At 39.1% G+C, this 21,303-nt stretch overlaps 2 protein-coding genes across 3 annotated transcripts; one reads left to right on the plus strand and one right to left on the minus strand.

Annotated features, from left to right (window-relative positions):
* The first annotated feature begins 1,464 nt into the window (after positions 1-1,464).
* Positions 1,465-6,823, plus strand: pdcl3 (phosducin-like 3). The gene is made up of 6 exons (XM_084362799.1): positions 1,465-1,563; positions 2,907-3,024; positions 3,245-3,335; positions 3,514-3,657; positions 4,460-4,668; positions 6,213-6,823. Exons 1-6 carry the CDS (start codon positions 1,558-1,560, stop codon positions 6,356-6,358), a joined length of 714 nt encoding a protein of 237 aa, XP_084218925.1. The 5' UTR covers positions 1,465-1,557; the 3' UTR covers positions 6,359-6,823.
* On the minus strand, positions 6,506-15,095 carry nms (neuromedin S). Of its 2 annotated transcripts, none has more exons than XM_084362801.1 (7): positions 14,989-15,095; positions 12,839-12,885; positions 12,295-12,351; positions 11,294-11,320; positions 11,149-11,202; positions 8,107-8,181; positions 6,506-7,172 (listed from the first exon to the last, which is right to left on the minus strand). In XM_084362801.1, exons 1-7 carry the CDS (start codon positions 15,059-15,061, stop codon positions 7,140-7,142), a joined length of 366 nt encoding a protein of 121 aa, XP_084218927.1. In that variant the 5' UTR covers positions 15,062-15,095; the 3' UTR covers positions 6,506-7,139. The 2 variants fall into 2 exon arrangements, with proteins under 2 accessions (XP_084218927.1, XP_084218926.1); XM_084362800.1 differs by having other exon boundaries at positions 8,107-8,184.
* Between the last annotated feature and the right edge of the window lie 6,208 nt (positions 15,096-21,303).

The following is a 21,303-nucleotide window of genomic DNA, read 5'->3' on the forward strand; positions in this document are numbered from 1 at the left end:
AGATGTACAGGTCTGAACCAGGGGGAAACATGTTAAAAAAACACACACAGATCTCAACGTTATGATGTGTACCATCACACCTATTTTGATTCTGCAACACCAGCTTGTTGTATGAAATGACACACTTGGTTCAGTGTGAACAAACAAGGTGGCATGAAGGCGAGACTTCTTTGAGGCGATATTGCAGAATCTCTCAGTGAAAAGGGCTAAAGAGAACAACCACAACCTGCTACAAGTGTGGCATAATGTGTGCGAGGATCACACCTCATCAATCTGCAACTCCTGCAGTTAAACCCTCTCTTTCATGCACACACACACACACACACACACACACACACACACACACACACACACACACACACACATTGTATTGCTTTATTTCTCAAGCCAAATAAGGTTAGTGGATATTAAAAGGTAAACACTTTGAAGGGTTAGTTAAGATTTTTTACTCTAATCTGACATTGCATACAAAATAATAATGCATATATCAACCTTAGTGGCGTCTAGACACTTGTGTCCTCTAACATACTCAGTGGAGTTTGAAAATCTGACACTGCACAAAAAATAATAATGCATCATAATTAATGTTGTTGTTAATCACATATCCCAGATTGTTACTAATATTTATTTATTTTTAAATCCCTTGCCATTTAGCATATGGAAAATAGTAACTTTTTGTATTTTTTCAACAGTGGCACTGCTTAAACAAACTGGCGTTTAAAGGGTTAAAATCACTTAACCTCCATATTAGGCCATCATTCTACATTTCAGGAGTTGTCGAAACATTGTTCTACTTTTTCTAGTCCATTTGATTTATGTGGCTGCTATTTTGCAGTGTATTGTTATTTACAAAATACAAAACATGATCTCATAGCGAAATAATGATACACGGTTCATCAGCTATCAATATATAAGAAATAAGTTACAGAGACTTCAGATAAGCAGTAACTAACAGTAAGTCTATCTATAAAGTAATTTTAAAACGAGTTGTATTTTACTAGACGTTAAAACTTTTCAGTGCACATCGTTTCCAACAATTGTTTTCGATGAATCATCAAGTCACTGAGAACACATTTTGATGAGCTCGTCCTTTCTCCACATGTGATCAGACTGTAGCCCAACTTAATTATAAGTGTGTGTGTGTGTGTGTGTGTGTGTGTGTGTGTGTGTGTGTGTTGGCAGCAGCACCTGTTGGTCTGCTCGGCAGCCTCAAATGGAACGCTCCGCTCACGCTCCTATTATGGTCATATTGCGCCTCAAAGGGAAGTTGGTGTCACTTTTATTATTGTCCCACCCACAACACGTCTATTCCTCATCTTTTTACAAAGAATTGCCACGCTGTAGCACCATATAAAAATAGAAACTTACCTGACTGTGATTGACCTACAAAATGCCCTGTTAAAGGGATTTTATTTTAACCGTGGTCGTATTTTTTCCCTTTTTTAGACAGTTCCAGCTCTTTGTTTCTGTCGGAGTCGGTCTGCCGGCGGTCCTTCTGTTTCCGTGTCTGGGAGGAGAGCAGTGGTGTGATTTCAGAGGAAGCGTTTATCTGTCAAAATGCAGGTCGGTAAAGCTTTATTATACTTTTAACCGCTGTGAATTAGCCTTGATGAATGAGTCGACTTACAATCGGTTGATGTCGGTCTTGTGTGTTGAGATAATTTCAGAGGGGAGCTGTGAAACGTAGCTAACGGAGCTGGGCGTATCAACAGAGAAGTTGAATGTAGCTGTACTGTTAGCTAGCTTAGTGTTCAGCCCCAGACACTTGTCAAAGAGACAAAGTTGACATGGAATTAGTTTATACTAGAGCTGAAACAGTTTTAGTTTAGAAGTTTAACAGTTGACAATTTTAAATATGTCAAACATTTGGTATTTAGAAACTTCTCGTAATACTGTAGAGCTTTTAAATAAGCTTACGTGAATCATCTAAAAAGAAAAGAAACAGAAAATTCCATAACGTTATTCATCTGAGGAGTAGTCAGAAAATCTTGTGTTTCAATGACCAGGGATATGACACAGACACCAAAGCAGCAAACTCTCACATTTAAGTTCAGGAACTTCTTGACTTTTTCATAGTCGCTTGGATGAGTCTGAGAACAGCATTATAGAGGTTTTAACCAGTCATAGGGAGAGCTGCTCTGAGTACACATCCAAGCTTAGAAAACATTAGTGAGATAGCCTACATATGGACTGTTTTTTAAATTAAGTAATGAGTTGTTGAGGTTTTATCTTGTTTTATTTCTCTTTTTTGTCATTGAAATTGGCCTCTTGTGAGTCTGAAATTAAGATTGAATTGAATGGCAAATACTGTCAAAATTGAAGAAGCACCACAGACACAGGACCTCCAAGGAGCCACATCTTCTGAACAGTTCAGGGTCTGCAAGACAATCCAGCTATTGATGAGATTCAGAAGAAACCCAGACCCTTTGTGTAGCCCAGAAGTGTACTGTAATTTGTAAAAGTGACCTCAGTCAACAGTGCATGAAAGTGCCTGTGCAAGATAAAGTTTGTAGACATAAGGGGCTTCTCCTCCTCCTCCAGGATTTATTGATGTGAGGGTAGCTTTTTTACCTAATCTAGATTATTATATTATTAATATATTTGGTGCCTTAACAAGCACAAATCCCATCCTGGATCACAGGGTACACAGCTCGTCTTAGACTGTGGCTCACTCCTAGATTAGTAAAGCAAAATGCAGTATGTGTTAGAGTTGGTAGACTTTTATTTGCACAAAGATTGAAATATTAACCCAGACCGTGGTAACCTGGTCCTTATCTTGAAAAAACAGATGTCAGTTTTGAGATTGGTATTTCACTCTTCCATTTACAAAACAGTAAACATCACATAGGAGAGCTAAAAGAAACCCAGAGTGACAGTACAGTATGTCTGCTTTGTTTTCCCACCAGGACCCAAATGAAGACACCGAGTGGAATGATATCCTGAGGAAGAAAGGTATTCTTCCTCCCAAAGAGGAACCTAAGGATGATGAAGAGGAGGAGCTGGCCCTCCAACAGCAGTCTGTTGGTAAGAGAGAGACAGTTTCAGCATAATATTTCTTGTGACACTCAAATCAATGTACCCTACATTTTTATTTTTATTTTGCAGATGTAAAATCCTGAAAGTTAACTCAAATATCTAATATTTCTGAAAATGTAGTTTGATTCAGTTCAGCTGATCACTGAAAGTTTCATTATTTGCAGAACACGTAATCATTTGATGTGACTGTTGTTGTGTCTCTGAACAGTTAAAACGTATGAGGACATGACACTGGAACAACTGGAGGAGAATGAAGATGAGTTTGGTGAAGAAGATGAGGCCGCCATTGAGATGTACAGGTGAGTGGAGATGATGCAGCGATGAGTCTCACGAACTGGGCAATTCCCAGTCATGTGTACTTTTCTGGTAACAAAATTTCTCCAAGACATTAATAGTGGAATGAAGCTTCGGTAGTTGAGTCTGGCTGAAACTCCTTCACACTGACTGTTCACTGATGCGTGATGTGTCTCCTTGCAGACAAAAGCGTATTGCGGAATGGAAGGCGACTCAGATGAAGAATGTGTTCGGGGAGGTTATCGAAATCTCAGGGCAGGACTATGTCAAGGAGGTCAACAAGGCCGGAGACGGCATCTGGGTGGTGCTGTCCCTCTACAAACAGGGGTAGGTCATTCAAACAAATCAAGTAGTTGGAAAAAAGAATCTAATATCTAAAAGGACAGGAAATATTTGAGTTGACTTTATCAGTGTCATTCCTTCATGCTTCCGTCTGATTCGGGTCAGATAGACCATTTCATGTAAATAAGTTAAGTTTGTATACATCTATGTCTTTAGAATATATTATTGTCCTCTGGTCTCTTCCAGGGCAACACAGCTGTTAAGCTAATGAGGAACTGTTCTGATTTGTGATTTTTTTGTATATTGTAAATTTTAACACATATAGCCTTGTTTGGTGCGGACTATTTTATGTTAGGGTAGGCAAGGTGAATCTGGAGAAAGATAGTTGATTGTTGAGTAGCATTCCCAGGTCGTCAAATAGCGATGCTTTGGGTTGGTGTTCAGCCTGAAATTCTTACCTAAACCATCTGTGTTTGCCGACGATCCTTTCTCCAGTATCGCCCTTCCCGACCTTAAAATGCCAAGCCATGGCAGTATAAATTCACCTTTTTGTCCTCCTAAAAAGATCAGTCAATTAAACAAACATTTTCATGATCAATTATTTGTTAAAATAATTAATCAAGAAGAAAAAGTGAAATGTTCTGTGGTTCCTAATTTTGAAATGTGACTATTTGCTGCTCTTATTTATATCTTCGCAAATTGAATATTTTGTTTTGGACTGTTGGTCGGACAAAATAAACAATTTGAAGACATCACAGTGTCCTTACCCTGCTGACTCATTCCAAGCACGAAGTTCAGCAGTTACTGGTCTGTCTAACCTTAACTGTCCCTTCATATCCTTTCCCAGCATCCCTCTGTGTTCCCTCATCAACCAACACCTGAACATTTTAGCCAAGAAGTTCCCTCAGACCAAGTTCCTCAAGTCCATCTCCACCACCTGCATCCCAAACTACCCAGACCGAAACCTGCCCACTATCTTCGTCTACTTTGAGGGAGAGATGAAGGCGCAGTTCATTGGCCCACTGGTGTTCGGAGGAATGAACCTCAAAGTTGAAGGTAGGTTGTGACTTTTTTACAGAAGGACCTTGAACACAAACTTGAAATCTTCAGGGCCATCATAGTCTGGACATTTATCGTTTCTTCAAATTGTTGTCTAAGCAAATTAAGACATTTAGTGTTGAAGAGTTATGTTTGGCCTTTGATTGGCAATTAAAGTGTCACGTTTTATTCTAGTTTTAGTCAGACAATTTAGACAAGACATTTTGATTGGGTTAAGTCTAATTTTATGATGCATTCTCGATTTTTTTTGCAAGTTATACCATTTTATCAATATTTCCAGTGAGCTTTTTAGTCAAACACTTGAATAATTTAGCTGTGCTTTAGTTTTTTTTCTTTTTTCTTAATAATATCCAACATAAATTGCGTCTCCCCCTCCGGGAGTGAGAGTGATTACATCAACCCTGTTGAAATGTTTGTGACACCATGGGCTCTGCCATACTCCTATGAAGCCTTTTCCGACACTACGGTATCTCCTTCAGCTCTGGCCAGCCAGACTTTGACGGTCGATGTAAAACGCATCACTGCCGTTGCACCAGGGTGGGACAAGTCTCAGGACAAGCCTCAGTCTCCAGATTTAGAAACCCTGTTATACTGTGAAATACAAGGGATTTATCTGGTGGTAATGAGCTTAGTCAACATGGTGTGAACTAATTTGGTTTGAATGTAACAGATGTTTATTTTTACCTAAAACTCCTGCAGGTTTAACAATGCATTTGTTAACACAGAAATATCCAGAAATGTGGAAGCATTTCAGTGAATATGCATAAAATAACCAGAACCAAATGAAACAGATCCTTAAACCACTGACTATATCAACACGGTCACAATGGTGTTGGTGAATTGTGGTGTATTGAATCATTCCATGCTCAGGTGACAGATTATTAGACACACTTAGCTCAAACTCAGAATAATATTGGCAATATACGTTTCAGAAAATGACAGATATTTTTTTTTGGGTTCATTTTTCAATTTTATGTTGTGACAATGCTGTGCTAGTGGTCTGGTTTGGTTTAGGCCTCAAAACAACTTGGTTAGGATCAGGAAAAGATCATTTTTGGCTTACCAAGTTCTGTCGCCACAAACACAGCTGAAAAATCTCCCAATGTCTCGTCAAAAATGTCTGGTTTTGTTGTCACAGACACGGTGAAAAAAGCAACAAAAAGCAGAAACATCTGCTTTTGTTGCCACTCACATGACTGGAAGATGTCCCAGTGTCTCATTAAAAATATCAAGTGGATTCGCACAAATGCAGAAACATCATCAGCTCCACCACCCTACGTGAAAGGCAACTCATTTACGTGTAATGTGAACGTGATGTGACACGTATTGTAGCAATGTTGCTATATGTATGGCATGCATCTATTACCTTTTTATGAGGGTTTAAATTCAGTGTTGTAGTGAGGTGTTGATTCAACTTTAAGCTGTAGTTTGAGGTGTATTGATTATTTTAACACCACTGACAGTGTAGCAGTCGCATCCTGTGCATTTGCTCATATTTTGTAAGCTAAGCGTTTTTTATTTGTCCTGTCTGTCTCACCCAGAGCTGGAGTGGAGGTTATCAGAGAGTGGGGCGGTGAAGACAGACCTGGAGGAAAACCCCAAGAAACAAATCGAAGACAAGCTAATGTCATCGATCAGATGTTCGCTTCCTACACGAAACGACAGTGACTCTGAAGATGAGGACTAAAAAAAACGTCTGTAACTGTAAACCAGAAAGGCTGTGATGGCGCCATGTGAGAAACACTCAGAGGACCTTAAAGCATCTGACGATGATTTGAGCAGGGAAAAGGGAACAGCATCTCCTTTATCAATATATAGGCATCATATTCTGTGCTTTTATACAGGGCTCGATCCAGCTTAGGGGCTCTTGGACAGGACACTTGGCTGCAGAGAATCTAACCTTTGACCCTGTTGTTGAATCACCCAGCAGCCTCCTTTCCATCTCTGAACATCTGACTGAATCTATACAGAAACATCAAAGACAAACTTTTTTTTATCACGTTTAATGATAATTATGTCACAAAATGTACATGTACATTTAAATCTGTTGAGTTCACCTCTTTGCTAAAATAATCGGTGCCTGTTTTTTCTCATGTTCTCATTTTTTTGGAATCTGTGTCACTGTTGGTTATAAAGAACTTTCTTAAGAGATCATTTTGAGTGTTTTGTTTGTATGTTGTGACACTCATGTCTTATGTAGCAGCGCAACATGCCAGATTAGTGCTCTGGATCAGTTCACAGACTATACACTGATTGATATTCGGAAGCAGGAAGACAGACATCAGCCATGGCGGTGCATTTTGATATCTTTTTTCATCTGTACAATAATTTATTTTCTGTTCACAAAATGTCATGTTTCTGGGTAGAGAGACATGTCAGAGACGCTGGGTGCCGCTCCACCATTCGGCTGCTGGCTGCTGGTCTTCTGTCGAGTCTGATTTCCTCTTTTGTTCTTGTGCATTTTTCTTCTACAACATCCCCTCCGGCAGACCTCGAATCTTCTGTTTCATTAGGAAGAAAGAGAGGTCAGTGTCAGCAGTAAATCCCCCCTGAACAGTGATGCCATTTAATGTGATTTGCACTGTCTGTCTTAATCACTGGTTCACCACTTCTTTGCTTCTTGCAAAGGTTGAAGAGAAGTAGTGAAAGTTTCTTGTTGTGTTTCTTGATGACAGACAAGTTGCTACATAGCTTTACGTATTTATTGGTGTTTAGAGGAGATAACTTGATTGAACTTCTCAACATATATTATCCTGTGCCTAAATCGAAACAAAAAAACAGGACGTCTCAAAGGGAAGCTTTCTTTGTGTCCTAATGAAACGAGACAGGCTCGTAAAGAATGCAGCTCTCAAGTATGAAATGTTGCCCCAAGCTGTGTTTCCACTGCAGGCACCAAGGCTCTGAATGAAGTACATTGACATTATGTTAACCCTCGAAAAAGTCCCTGCTCTAGGGTAGAACTTTCCAGAAGTACAGGAACTACAGGAACAGGGGTTGAGTTGGCTCTGATTGGTAAACCAGTTTGTTTTCTGTTGATTGTAATTTGATACATCAACATGGAGCTACAGAAGAAAGCTTACAACAGTTGGACTGACGATGATGCATGATGATGATGATTGCTTAAAAACAGCCGCTGCTAATTTGTCTAATCTTCACGAGTCTTAGGACTTCAGTGGAAGTGCAGACAACAGGCTGAAGGAATCTTTAAGAGTAGTTCCTGGAAAGTTCCGGCTTTAGTGGCAGCTGTGCTTGGTTTGAGATGTAGCCCTTACTTGCTTAGTGTTTATGGTTTCAACACACCACCTATTTATGGACCCTCCTGTTTTTGCATGATTTCTGTGTTTCCCTGGCTGGTCACTGCCCTGTTTCATCCTCTGTGTATACTCTCCCAGTATCTCTTGATTAATAAAACATACAGATGACAAGTTTTCTTACCAATAGTAGCACTTTCTTGTTTCTCCTCTGGGAAAGCTTGGGGAGAAGTCGCATCAGAGGATGAACTGAGTGAGTCTGCTGGAGTAAAGAGAAGAGTTAACTCAGAGAGGATCAATCACTACTTGATATTTGATATTGAGATGATTTTTTTTTTTTAAAAACACAAAGACATGCGTTTACAATTAAATTTATAGAAATACAAATGGTAAAAATGAGGTTATAATCTATCAGTATGATTATATTAGGTTAGGTGCGAATGAGGCTTGGACTTATTTTGTATCCAATGAAATACTGTAGGTTGAAGGAACTGGACCTGTGAAACTTTGGTACTGGATGAAATGTGTCCACAGCAATGAGTACAGTATCGTAAACTGTTAAATACCAAAGCTTTCATTGAATTTCTACTCAGATTTGGAACCTTGTTTATTTAGTGTCTCATTTTATGTCCAAGTTCAAGATTCTTGTTTGAGGCCATTTAACACACATGTCTGCTGCCCTTCTCAGTCTCTTGTCACAGATCTTATGGATATTATAGATTATTTTAACCTCTCAGGCTTTACAAGTGCCTACACACTGAAAAGGCCACATCCTTGTCTTGGTTTGATATAATTGTCAGAGCCCTTTTAACCTTGATATTAAGGATATCTGTGTGTCTGATCACAAACTGTTTCTTTTTTAGTGTGGTTTTATCACTTCTACCAGTTTTTCACAGCTCACCAGTCCACCTCCAGTAACACACGGAGGAGCCGGTCTCCCTTTTTATTCACATCTGTCAGACTAGCTGAGACTCTGCTGCCCCCTACAGGGTCAAACAGTCATTTAAAACACCTCAGCCCTGGCTTAGTGAAGCCACACAAGAATTATAAAGAGATTGTAGGAGAAAGGAAAGAAAATGGAAGAAAACTGGTTTACATGTATTTTATGAGATCTGGAAAGACGCAGTGAAGAATTATTAAAAGGCAGTTAAAGAAGCAAGTGCACCTTTTTATTCTAGTTTAATTCTATCGAACCATTCTAACCCTAGAGTTTTATTTAAAGTTGTAGACTCTGTCACCGCCCCCTGCCCTGGTCATTTTATTGATGCCTCACAAGAAAAATGTGAGATATTTCTAAAACTTTTTACAGATAAGGTTAATAACTTGAGACAGCAGATTGTCCCCTGACCAGTAGGCACGTCCTTAATTATTTGAGCAATTTTAAACTTGTTTTGTTGTCATTTATATCAGAAATCATTTCACATGAAATTAACACCATGCAGCCTCCACATTATCCCCACCAAATTTCTCAAAGAGGTTTAATGACACAGCTGGGCCCAGTATTTTATTGATTCTTTACAGCTCACTCTCTAATGGTCATTTTCCATCTGGTTTCAAATCAGCTTATGTGTGTCATAATAACACCTTTGAGAAGTGCCAGTCAGGTTTTAGAGCACTGCACAGCACATAAGCTGCCCTCCTCAAGGTAACAACTGACCTCTTTGTAGCAGCTGACAGAGGAGAGAGCACGATTTTAATTCTTTTAGATATAAGTGCTGCTTTTGATACAGTACACCATGCCATTTTAATTAACCATGCTTGATGCCCACCCAGGCTTTGCACTTAGTTGATTTTATTCTTACCTATTAGAGAGAACCTTCACGGTCACCATAGGTCACTACATATAATCTACAACTCATATTTCCTGTGGTGTACTGCAAGGTTCAATTTTAGGTCCCATTTCCTTTTCTATTTATATGCTTCCTCTTGGCCATATAATCCAAATTTCACCATGTTTCTTTTCATTGCTATGCAGATGACACACAGACACACCTCCCACTGAGACCTGATGGCCGTAAAAGCCTAGCTGCTGTTTTGAAATGTCTCAATGATATTGAATGTTGGATGGCACAACACGTTTTACAATTGAATAACTCCAAATCAGAAATCATACTCTTCAACTCCCCACGCCCAAACATCAACGTCCTTTTAAGTACCCTTAGTCCCTTGTCCACCAACGTAAAGCCTACTGCAAAAAAGTTGTCCAGTCCTGCTTTATGAATTTAAGAACCATCTCCAAAATCAAAGCAATACTGTCATACTCCGACCTGTAAAAAATTAATCATGCACTGATCTCTTCTCAACTGGATTCCCCACTTCTTAAAGCTTACTTTTATAGACTTGCTTTTATGCGAAGTCTCCTTTTTAAACTGATTTTTCATCGTTTTATTCCTTTTACTGCTCTAAGTCTATTTATCTCTTTTTAATTCCTCTCATGTGACATCTTTTTCTTACCGTCCTTTACTGCTTTTATTTGTTATTTTTAATATAGATATTATCCTTTATTATTTTTACTGCTCCTAATTATTTTATCTGTTTTTAATTCCTCTGATGTGATGTTGTCTTCTTATCGTCCTTTATTGATTTTATTCTCTGTTTTTGCATTACTTTCCCTCTCTCTTTTTTCTGTGAATTTGCCTGTTTTATCACTTATGTTCCTTTTACTTGTAATGACTCATATTGTCTTTTGTGACTTCCTTGTGTCTGGCTCGACTGTTGAGTGTTTATTCTGGAATATTGTCTTCCTGAGTTTCCTGCTTTGGCTTGTTTGTCAAAGCACTTTGTTTATTTAAACTCTGTTTAAATAAACAGAGTTTAAATAAAATCTACAATTTAGATTCTTAATCACTACTGTTGCAAAGCCAAAGTATTAAAGTATGTTGATGTGATGATTCAGCTTTTGGCTGCTCGATGTAATAGAAGACAGATTATTTGAATTATCACACTGGGTAACATTTTCAAATCTTTGAAAGAGGTGTTGTTCTCAGCTCTCAGTGAACCAACAGCAGACCAGTCAATAATAGCCAATTACTTGTCAACACATTTCTTTCCTTTTTTTTTAAATAAGGAAATTTAATCTAGGTTAGTTGTCCCGTTTTCAGAGACTTGATCTCCTCAGGGTGATGCAAAAACGTGCAATCAGTGACATATCAAATAAAACCTCTTGAAAATGACCAAATGAATGAGAACGAATCACCACCAGTGGTGTGTTTGTCCCTCTGCTCACCTCATGCTGCACAGCTCCAACAGAGTTGCGTGCTTTGGAGTAATGAAACAGGAACTGAAAAAAGGAGAAAGTCAGGAAGTCAGTGAGCTGCTGCTGCTGCAAACATCAGAAACAGAAATAGACATAACTAAATTCAAATACTTACTCTTTTGAAAACATTCTGGACTTGGTCCTGTGGGGAAACATGAGTTCAGTTTTAGTAACTAACATTTTAAAATCTCATGGTTTGTTTATATAGTTTGGATATTCCTGATGGTTGCACCACAGCAGTGTCTATTTACAGTCACTCCCACTGCAGAACTGTTATATTTAACATACATCAGTGTCACAACGAGGACACAACAACTCCTGTATAACATCGAGAACAACAGACCCACATACTCTTCATTCTTCTCTGTCCTTTCCCACTGACACTCCCACTGGTGTTTAAAATTTTTCTCCCCCTTTTTTAATTTTTTTATGCTTTTAAAAACAACTTTATCCTTGTTGTCATTGCTAATGCCTTTAACCCTGAAAACAGTTCAATACTTAGTTGGTTTGTTAGATATTTAATGTTTTTTTCTTCTCTCAGTTGAGAAATAAAACTTTATAGGTCCAAGGTCTGTCAAACTGGGACAAATCACACAGGTCATTATCTGCTCTCTCTATCGTTATATATCAGTGTACCACACTGCTGTGAAGCTAGAGGCCTCTGTGCTCGCTCTCTCAGCTGTTTTCTCACCTGCTCACTCCCTCCTCAAAATGTGAAAAAAACCTGTAGTCCCTAGCCTGTTATAGTACCACCTGGATGGACGGACAAGTCCAAACTCTACCTTGAATAGCACAAACAAGACACAGATTTCTTAAAAAATCTGCATTTCTTTAAAAAAAATGTGGAATTGGTTCTAAGTGTTCTGTTTAACAGCATAGCAGATAATGCGCTCGTTAATCGCTGTAAACAAACCAAGTTCCATTTTTTGGAACTTGTTTGATAGTGGCACTACTGTCTTGTGTTTACAGTAAATACATCACAATGTCACAGTTAATATAGACAATGAAATGGTGTATGTGAGGAAGTTAAGTAATACTGTATTCTATATATAATATGATATAATGTATCTTTAAAGTGACTGTTTAAAGTGTTTTTGGTGTTTGCTCTCCACCCACCTCATTCTGGTCTCTCCACGAAACATCATTCAAATCCTCACTTTGGATGCCTCGCACCTGCAGACGAACAACACACCTCATTATGAATTAATAATGGACAGTGAATGCAACACAGTAACTCAGTCTGTGACCACAGACCACTGCTGTTTCCAGGAGAAAAAAAGAAATGTTCCTAATAGAGACGCCTGCTGCTGATCTCTATATTAACCAACCCCTGAAGTCAGTCACCATTTCTTGCCTCAGTATTTGGACTGAATGCTTGTAAAGATCAGTGTGATCCATGGACTCGTTCTTTGGTTCAATAATATTTCCTCTTACATATTGTTCTACTGGCTGCAGGTGGTGATGATCACATGAGGTTGCATGGCCACAGAGGACTCTACAAGCACAACACCTGTACTGACTGCACTTCTGTTTTCTTTCCAACTCTATCTGAAAAAATCTTTCTTTACTCACAAATATAAATAATTCATTATTCATTGGCTCAAACATCACAGGTGGATATGTGTCCAAACAAGAGAGACTATGAATGTAACTTTCTTACCCTTCTTAACACTATCCCATCTTCCCACTGATCCAAAGGACTGGCATCTGAGTGAGGAGCACAAGTGAGGATTATTTTCATTCACTGAAAAACACATGCACTTGGAGAAACCATTGTAACGTTGTACAATAACACTATAACAATTGTTAAGGACAGGAAGTGTCCACAATAGTGACTTTAAAGTGATGTCATTTTACCTCATTGTATTTTTATGTGCTAAGAAAAAATTTACAACAATCTCATAAGAACTGACTGAATAATTGGTTCAATACAAAATATATAGTGACTTTAAGAATCAGCCAAATGAGCAGCTAGGCCAGCATATAACCATTGGCCATAACAAAGTGCATTTTGATTAACACAATAGTGCATGATTGATTTACTTTCTGTAAAACGTGTTGTTTTACACTCATAGATAATATTCAAACCTAATGAGTGACTCAAGACCAGCTGGAAATCTTGTTTTGGGTGACCTCCAGTGGTTGTTTCTCGTCTAGATGCAGTGATGCTGATGTGTAGTCCAGATGTTTTTAGTGCATCCTGACATCACCGTTGCTGTCAGAGTGGTCGGTATAATAGGGCTCAAACTATCAACTGGAAAGTTGCTGTAATGATGCTTTTCAGCCAGGTATCAAGTTACAGTAAGTAACCAATTGCATTTACTCAAGTTGTCTACATATTGGATTCATTTTCAGAGATTTGAACTTCAATTGTTGTTTACTGTATAGTTCAATTCCACTTCATTTTTGTGTGAAATGTGTTTTTTTTCTCCATTTGATAAATACAGTTACTTACAACACGAAACAACGATTACTCTAAAAAAATACAATTCTGCTGTAAAGATGAATGAAAATCAGCGTATGAAGTAGTAGATATTATCTCCACTTTCATTTACCACAACATGAAAATGTCCATTACTGTGTATAATGATATAGTACAATAATAGAAGCATCCAGAATACTTCTTCCACCAACGCTTTTCTCTCTCATTAGGCATATATCATATGGGGTTAATATATTGAAATGATTATTAAATACTTTTAATGCTTTACATGCCAGTAATAAACTAACAAGGGTATCTCGTAGTTAATGTAAATCCTCTCCTAGCGTAACATTTACGTTTCCTTTAATTCAAGTTCTGAAAACAAACTGCAGACGATCCAGACGAAAACTAAATCACAGTAACTGTAACTTATAAACATGTACATCTCCAGTCAGGATGGCTTACTGTAAGATGATTCCCTTCCTAAATAGGCTACCTTGGTGTCATGTTAGAAAGTCATTTGTTTTTACTTTATCATTTGTAATCAATCCTGAAACTGTTGTACTTTATGGCAAATATGGTGTGGTGTATTTCAGTAGCACCTTTCAACCACAGAGGCAACTCCAGTATGTTGTATACTATGATAATGCATTCATAAAAAGTTCCTCCTTTAAACGACCCATTTAGTGTTCAGTTGTAATAAGGTGAACAAGCTGTAGATTAATTGATTTCACAGATACTCTGCAGCTCATTTCCGCTTGACCGCCAAAGCAAACACACTGTATCCCCAAAGACCATATGCACCAACCAGGCTCTCACAACCCGGCAACCCAAGTATTCTCCTTATTAATGGCTTGTTACTGATACTGAACTCATGGTCATGGATCCATATTCATACAACCTCTAAATCTTAAGATCTACTGTATATGTATGTGTGTGATTTGAGAGATGATAAACATATTCTTAAGCTTTTTTTTCCATACAGAGAATCTCTGTGTCAGTTTTTTACTTAGACTCAACTTGATCATACTTCATTTAACTAGGTGATAGATTAAATAATGTTTATCCATGACGAGCTGTAATTTGTCACCTTTTGTGCATTCTGGGTTTTGCCTACTAGATGTTTTAACAAAGAGTGAATTTCAGCCAAAAACAAGGAGAGAAAACCCACATTAAAGGTTAAATATCTAATTTTTGACCACATAATTTCCGGGTAGACTACATTCATATACAACCTGACAGTTTCCCCAAAAAACTAATCAAACAAATTAAGATCATTTCTGTTTATCAGTTGCATTTACTAAACAAACCATTATTCATTTGAAGGTAATTAAGTGAAAAATACAACAAAAAAAAACCTTCCAATCAGTTCTAATAAGATCACCCACCTGTTGTGCTCCAAGGTCCAAGAAACCCGAACAAACATAAAAGAAAAAGTTGTTGCACAGTTGGCAGAGTCATGTCTCTGTGTTTCCTCCCTTAATTCCTCTCTGGGTTGCTGTGTGGTCTGAATGAGGTGCCCTCTGCACGCAGCAGTTTAAAAGCTCACAACCTTGTGCGCAAATCCAACGCAGCCTCCACCCCCATCTCCCTCCCTCTCTCTGTCTCTTTATCTCTCTTTTTCCGGGGGGTTAACACTGCACTGGGAATACCGGGCTGTTTTTTGATATACAACTGATGCAACCCGGGCTGTGTGCTGATGTCAGGTCGTTAATGACATGATGGGAATCTCCTTCAGCGTGGAAAGGAAATGGATGATGCCCCTGATGAAAAGCAGCTAATGAACTACATCAATTGTCAGTGTATGGGAATGGTTGAATAGGGACTCCTGTGGTGAAATCTTTGTTCTTTAGGAATCTGGTTGCCATATAATATTCAAATCAAGTCAATCAGTCATAGATGTGTACAGTGACATTCAGGTGTACTACCATCAGCTGGAGAAGAGAAAAGTCTTTGTTGTGAGGTGAAGAAATGAGGTCCTTTTTGTGTTTTACTGCACATTATATGATGATGTAAGGGCTATAGTTATTCACAGTGAAGTGTCCCTCATTTCCGCTGGCTTTCTGGTGTACAATAATAACATATCAGAAGAGGACAGGAGACAGAAAGTTCTTTGTGATGTATTTATGATGAAGTCACTACTGTCATTGTATTCCTCACGTCTTATACGTGTGAGCAGGGCAATTGTATATGAATAATAGATTCAAAATCAAAATCAAATTACCAGACACATAAATAATAATGCAGACAGTGAGTCACATTTGTTGGCAATGAGGTAGTGAGGTTTTCTAGGAATCATATTCAGTCCGACCTGCATGATGTGAATGTTTTATAGTAATGTAATGAGTGTAAAAGCAAAGCAAGGAAGATTTCAGCTTTGAGCACCGTAGTTTACTCGAATAGGTTTACATGCTTTGAAGGGATAGTTTGGGTCTTTTGATGTGGGGTTGTATGAGGTACTTATCCCAAGTCAGCGTGTGACCTGTAGATGACCGTCAGCTTTGTGTATATTGCATCATATCTCCTAATCCAACATGATAACACAGAAAATTTGAGGTCTACCCCTATGTTTTGATGGTCGGTCGCTGGCTGGGTCCGGACCAAGTGAGAGAGAGGGAGCACAGAGCAGGGCTGGGCTTTTATTATGTGGGAAAGCTTAGCCCAGGTGCTCCAAATCAGGGTGGCTGCTGCTACCTCCTCCACCTTTAAACAGAAAGAGTACACAGGCAGGGGCCGTCACAACACATGCAACATCATAAACTGAGGATTCTACAGTGCTTTTTGTTGCCGTACGTAATTTCTTCTAACTTCCATCATTACCTGCCCAGATTAAATGAGCAATTTGGCTACATTTCCCTGATGCATTAATAAATATAGGAGTAAGTCAGACAGCTTGATCCAAAGTCTGATCCAGTAGTGTTGTTGTGTTGAACTGATCAGGTAACAAACCTGATGTATGGTTGTGCTCTGATGTGGACACTGTTCTGCATGTTGCTGTTCAGGGATTAACTGCTCAGATCAGGTGGATTGGACACTGAGCTGCATTTATTCAGATTGATGCATTAAACCAGAGTATCACTGACACCAAAGTCTGAACTTTCTATGAAGAGTAAAGGTCACACAGCTTGGCTTTATGTCAGGCTGCTAACTGTGACTTGGTATATTCCTCTACATGAAATATAAGAGTGACTAACAAGGTTTTGTAAAATATATATTTTTTAATTATAATTATATAATATTTTAGGGTACGTATCTCTGACCGTTGGCCTTATTTTCCTATTCCTACCATTTTGGCTGTTGCTTTGGTTAGAAAATGTTGCGCTTCCAAAATAAGCTGCATGGCCTCATCTGTATATGTCCATTATCAGACTGTGTTTTTTATAATCTATAAAACAGGCTTAAAAGCAGTAAATACTATAAACACACTTTCACTGTTTGAGAGCATTTTTACAACACATTACAACTAGCTGGTGAAGAAGATGGGTCATTTAACAGCTAAAGAGAGGAGAGGGACTATAGGACTAATGCAAACTCATTATGTGGATATAAACATAAATGTTAACGCTGCTCCGTGCCTTCTGGATGTGTAAATAACTGATTGCTAACTCATTTGAGGCAACAAAAAGAAAAAAATACAAATAATTTCACAAATATTTAACACTTTTCAGTAAAGAAATCAAAAGGATTTTGAATCTACATAAGATAAATCACATCTGTAACTAAACAGGCCTACTTAGGCTGATTGAGGCAGTTTCCCTGTCTTGTGGCAGAGGTAAAAAAAAAAAAAAAGCAATAAACTCAAACATGTTGACTCTTGAATCTTTCCAGTGTGCAGCACATTTGATGATCTGGTAATCACAAGCCATCTTGTATGATTGGCCGGCACACAAAAACAAAGGAAATGGAATACTTGAGTCACAGAGAAGAAGTAAAATAGCCTCTTACTCACTTTCTCATTTTGAAAGATGGACATGTTCCATTGTTCCCTGTGAAGGCGTCGTGATGGCCCCGATCAGAAAAACATATTGTTCATTCAAATGCCAAAAACAGCACTTTTACTGTCAGTTTTATTTGTCTATAATTCAGTTACCTTCCATTGTTTTACATCGTCACATATGATTACACATTTATGTTTTTCTTGTGTTGTACAGGAGAAACACCACAACATTGAAAACAATGTGGCAATTGACATGTCGCTCAATAAACTAGGGACCATTTTGAAATGGGATCACTCCGGCCACAACGCCCATCAACACGTTGACGTTGTGCAGTATGAGTATTCTGTAGTGATTACTACATTATTGCATGTAGAAGAGTATTCAGTACTCATGGGTCGGACCACACCCAAGCCAAGTACGCCGGTTGTCACCATAAACCGGTGTCAGTTTGACACAGCACATCAGCCCAGCGTGGCAGGGATTATATTTCCATTACACCAGGGCTACCTGCTCGAAAGTGTGTCTTTAACTGATGATGAAATGAACTCTTCCTCCCCGCAGTATTACTAGAGAATAATCGTTACAATCATGTTTCATTTCCTAGACAATCTTAACAAAAAAGTCCCTCATTATTTAGTGATTTAAAATATTTTATTATGAAGCAGCAGAATCAGGAAATGTTGGGTTTTCCTTCGCAGGACTCAACATTACTACTGAAACAGCTGAACTCAGCAAAATAGAGTACAAACATGGACACTGGACAGGGACTAAACTTCCAACTACAGAGATTCAGTCAGAAGCTACAAAAGTGTGAGCTGAACACACTTTACAGAACGCCTCTTTCCTGTACAGACATGAGTTGAGTATCGAAACACAGGCTTGTCTGAGAGGGAGAAGGGACGTCATCATGGGTTGGACGTGGTTGACGTGGTTGCAAGATGTCACTGCAGCCTGCTTGGAGATGGGGCGGTGGCGCTTTGGCTGCACTCCAGGGTCCATCTCAGGCACAGCTCAGATCAACTTGGTGTAGTAAAAGTAAATTGGCATGGCACGGTTTGGCTCGGTGCGACCAAAAGTGCCAGTGAAAATCCCTGTGTGTCTCTGTGTGTCATCATAGCAAACTATACTATATAGCATCACAACCATACAAAATACAGTCATGAAACTTCGTCGCGTCAACATGTTGATGGCTGGTGTGAGCCCATCAACAACGTCAACTGCTGGTGACTGTCTGTCCTCAGCATCAGCAGCTGCCAACGCTTTCTCTGCACAGTGTTATCTGAGAATGATCTTACCATACACATAAATCCCAGAACCTGGGGGGGGGGGACAGGGTCATACCACACAACACAGTAAAATACATTTATGATCATGATCAGTCTTCGTTTCCGCTGCGCTGGCTGCTCTTATGTGAGCTGACGTTTGTTAGGGATCTTATTTTTCCACCTCTAGGTGACAATTGAAAAAAATCAACTCTGAAGTTTTCTGCTCAGGCAGACGTGTGCCTTTACAGCTGCTACTGTGGGATGCACTCACAAGCAATATAACATTATGGTAAAATGTCCTGCAGTCTGGTGGCTTCCAGCACAGCCTTTTTGGGTTGATTGGTTTGCTGCAGCAGCTGCTTCATCACCCTGAATGTTTTGTGGTTTTTCTGATGTTCTGATGCTGGATGGTCCCTGATTGCTGCCTCTGTTTGCGTGTAAGTGTGTTTGATTTGCTGCTGCATCCTTCTAAAGTGTGAAAGTGTTGCTGTTTGATTGCATATGATTGTGCAAATAAACACAATGTTCTCCTTCATTGTGTCACAGACTTAAAACAGCAAGAAGAACACAGATGCATCTTCTATATCTGTGTCGAGTAGTTCTGCTGTTTAAAGGACAAGACTGGCAAATTTCTATACTTGTGTTACTGTCAACAAATCCCACGAGAAGACCAAACCCACCAATGATTCCAGAACCTCATACATCTTGTGCTTCTGTGCCACAGGGATCAACTGTTTCGAGGCACAATGTTGCACAGGTGACAGGTATAAACCAACATCCTCTGGCACTCTTTATATCATGGCCGTCACAGCCATTATACGGGCCACTTTGTTAAAGTTACTAGCCAACTTGGTTAGCTTTGTTGGTTGCATTCTCTTTCCTCGACTCAAACTATTAACTCACTCAGTAGCTCTGGTAATGTCTGTGTTTGGTGGTTTATGAGCTGTAGTTTTGCAGCTAACACACCGGCCTCTCTTCTGGTCTTCTGCTGCCTCTGGGTCACTCATTCTCCGGAGTCGCCTTTCACTGAGGGTCCCGGTAGAGCGGACAGGCGTGCTGCCGCTGGGCTGCCTCTTTACCTAACTAGGCCAGAGACGCTGCAGCTGCGACAGCCAGTCATGGTTGTGTGTTCACTGGGGTAACTACAGCTCAGGTCGCTGCGTCAGCTGCACCACAGGCTTTGTTTTAAACAACTGCGAGGAAAACACAAGCACAACCCATCAACATCAGAGTTCAATATTGATAAAATATCACCAAATGTAAAAAAAAAGATGATTCCATATCACATTCATGGCTAGCGGTTATTCTTTGGGGTAGCCGACAACATGTAGCTGCTTAAACTCCATCCAAAAAGCGGTCGTTTGGGAGCACTCGAGGACAGTGGGACATGAGAGGACCAGTAAAATTGTAACATTCTAACAAATATTTTTTTCTCAAACTAACGTGTGGCTACGAAAGGTGAATACAAACACATCAAACAGCCTGTGTCAATATAGCAGGTCCAGGCACTGGGGTCGTCACTGTCAACCTGGTAACCAAGAAAACAGAGAAGTGGCTCATTCCGACAGAAACTATTCATGACACAACAGAACAATCACAACAGAGGCTCTAAAGTCCATTTTTGAAGCAGATCGTCAATACACCAAAAGTGTTGTGCTTTTATCAACTTTAAATTCAAATTTAAATTCAACTCAAGTGAGAAAACACATTCCTTGTTAACATAGTTTCTTGTAACAACTGTTTTTGATAACAAGCTGCCATGAACGATGTTATTTCTGTCTAAACATTTAATATTTGTATACAGGGTTAGAGTTACGTGGGAGCCAATGGGAGCTGAGCTCCCATGAAAGCAATAAAATCGGAGCTCCATGGGGTCACAAATACATTACCAACAGCCACATTCTGATCACAATAGTAACTCAGTGTAATGAGTGTTGTGACATTAATGATATGAATATGTTAAAGAGGAAGGAGGAAATACACACCATGTTCTCTCTGAATGACAGTGACGATGACATACATTAAGTCTCTCTCTCTAATTAACTTTTGTTGTTGTTGTTGTTGTTGTTGTTGTTGCGTGTGTGTGCGTGCGCGCGTGTGTGAAAGTCATGGTTTGGACCACATAATGAAGTCACTAGTAACAGCCATGTCCCAGACTCCCTTACAAATCACATGATTTTAACAATTGTTGCATGAGGAGAAACTTTGAAATTTGAATTCATTGGTGCCTTCTTGTAAATTTGGCATTTAGTACAATACATTAACATGTTTCTTTCCTTGTAAAATATGTCAGTTTGTCACCGCATCGCTGTAAAAGCCAGTTACTTCTTCGGAAAAAGAAGAAAGTGGAGAAAGTCACCAGATTTCCTTTAAAAAATGCTAAATTTTGAGACTTGTTGAACTGTATGAACTTTGTGAAGCGCATTCTTAACTATTTGGGCCTACTTGTTCATTCGGCAAAAGGTTATGAAGATATTTCTTTCTTTGTGGTAGAGGTCTT

Source organism: Pagrus pagrus (assembly GCF_965226575.1).
Source record: "Pagrus pagrus genome assembly, chromosome: 9".
Taxonomy (NCBI): Eukaryota; Metazoa; Chordata; class Actinopteri; order Spariformes; family Sparidae; genus Pagrus; species Pagrus pagrus.

Coding starts and splice junctions, on each gene's coding strand:
- pdcl3 (XM_084362799.1), top strand. Junction 3,025..3,244: donor CCTCCAACAGCAGTCTGTTG/GTAAGAGAGAGA, acceptor GTCTCTGAACAG/TTAAAACGTATGAGGACATG. Junction 3,336..3,513: donor GCCGCCATTGAGATGTACAG/GTGAGTGGAGAT, acceptor GTCTCCTTGCAG/ACAAAAGCGTATTGCGGAAT.
- nms (XM_084362800.1), bottom strand. CDS start 15,061: ATGACTCTGCCAACTGTGCAACAACTTTTTCTTTTATGTTTGTTCGGG. Junction 12,886..14,988: donor TGGACCTTGGAGCACAACAG/GTGGGTGATCTT, acceptor CTCCTCACTCAG/ATGCCAGTCCTTTGGATCAG. Junction 11,321..12,294: donor CGTGGAGAGACCAGAATGAG/GTGGGTGGAGAG, acceptor GTTTCCCCACAG/GACCAAGTCCAGAATGTTTT.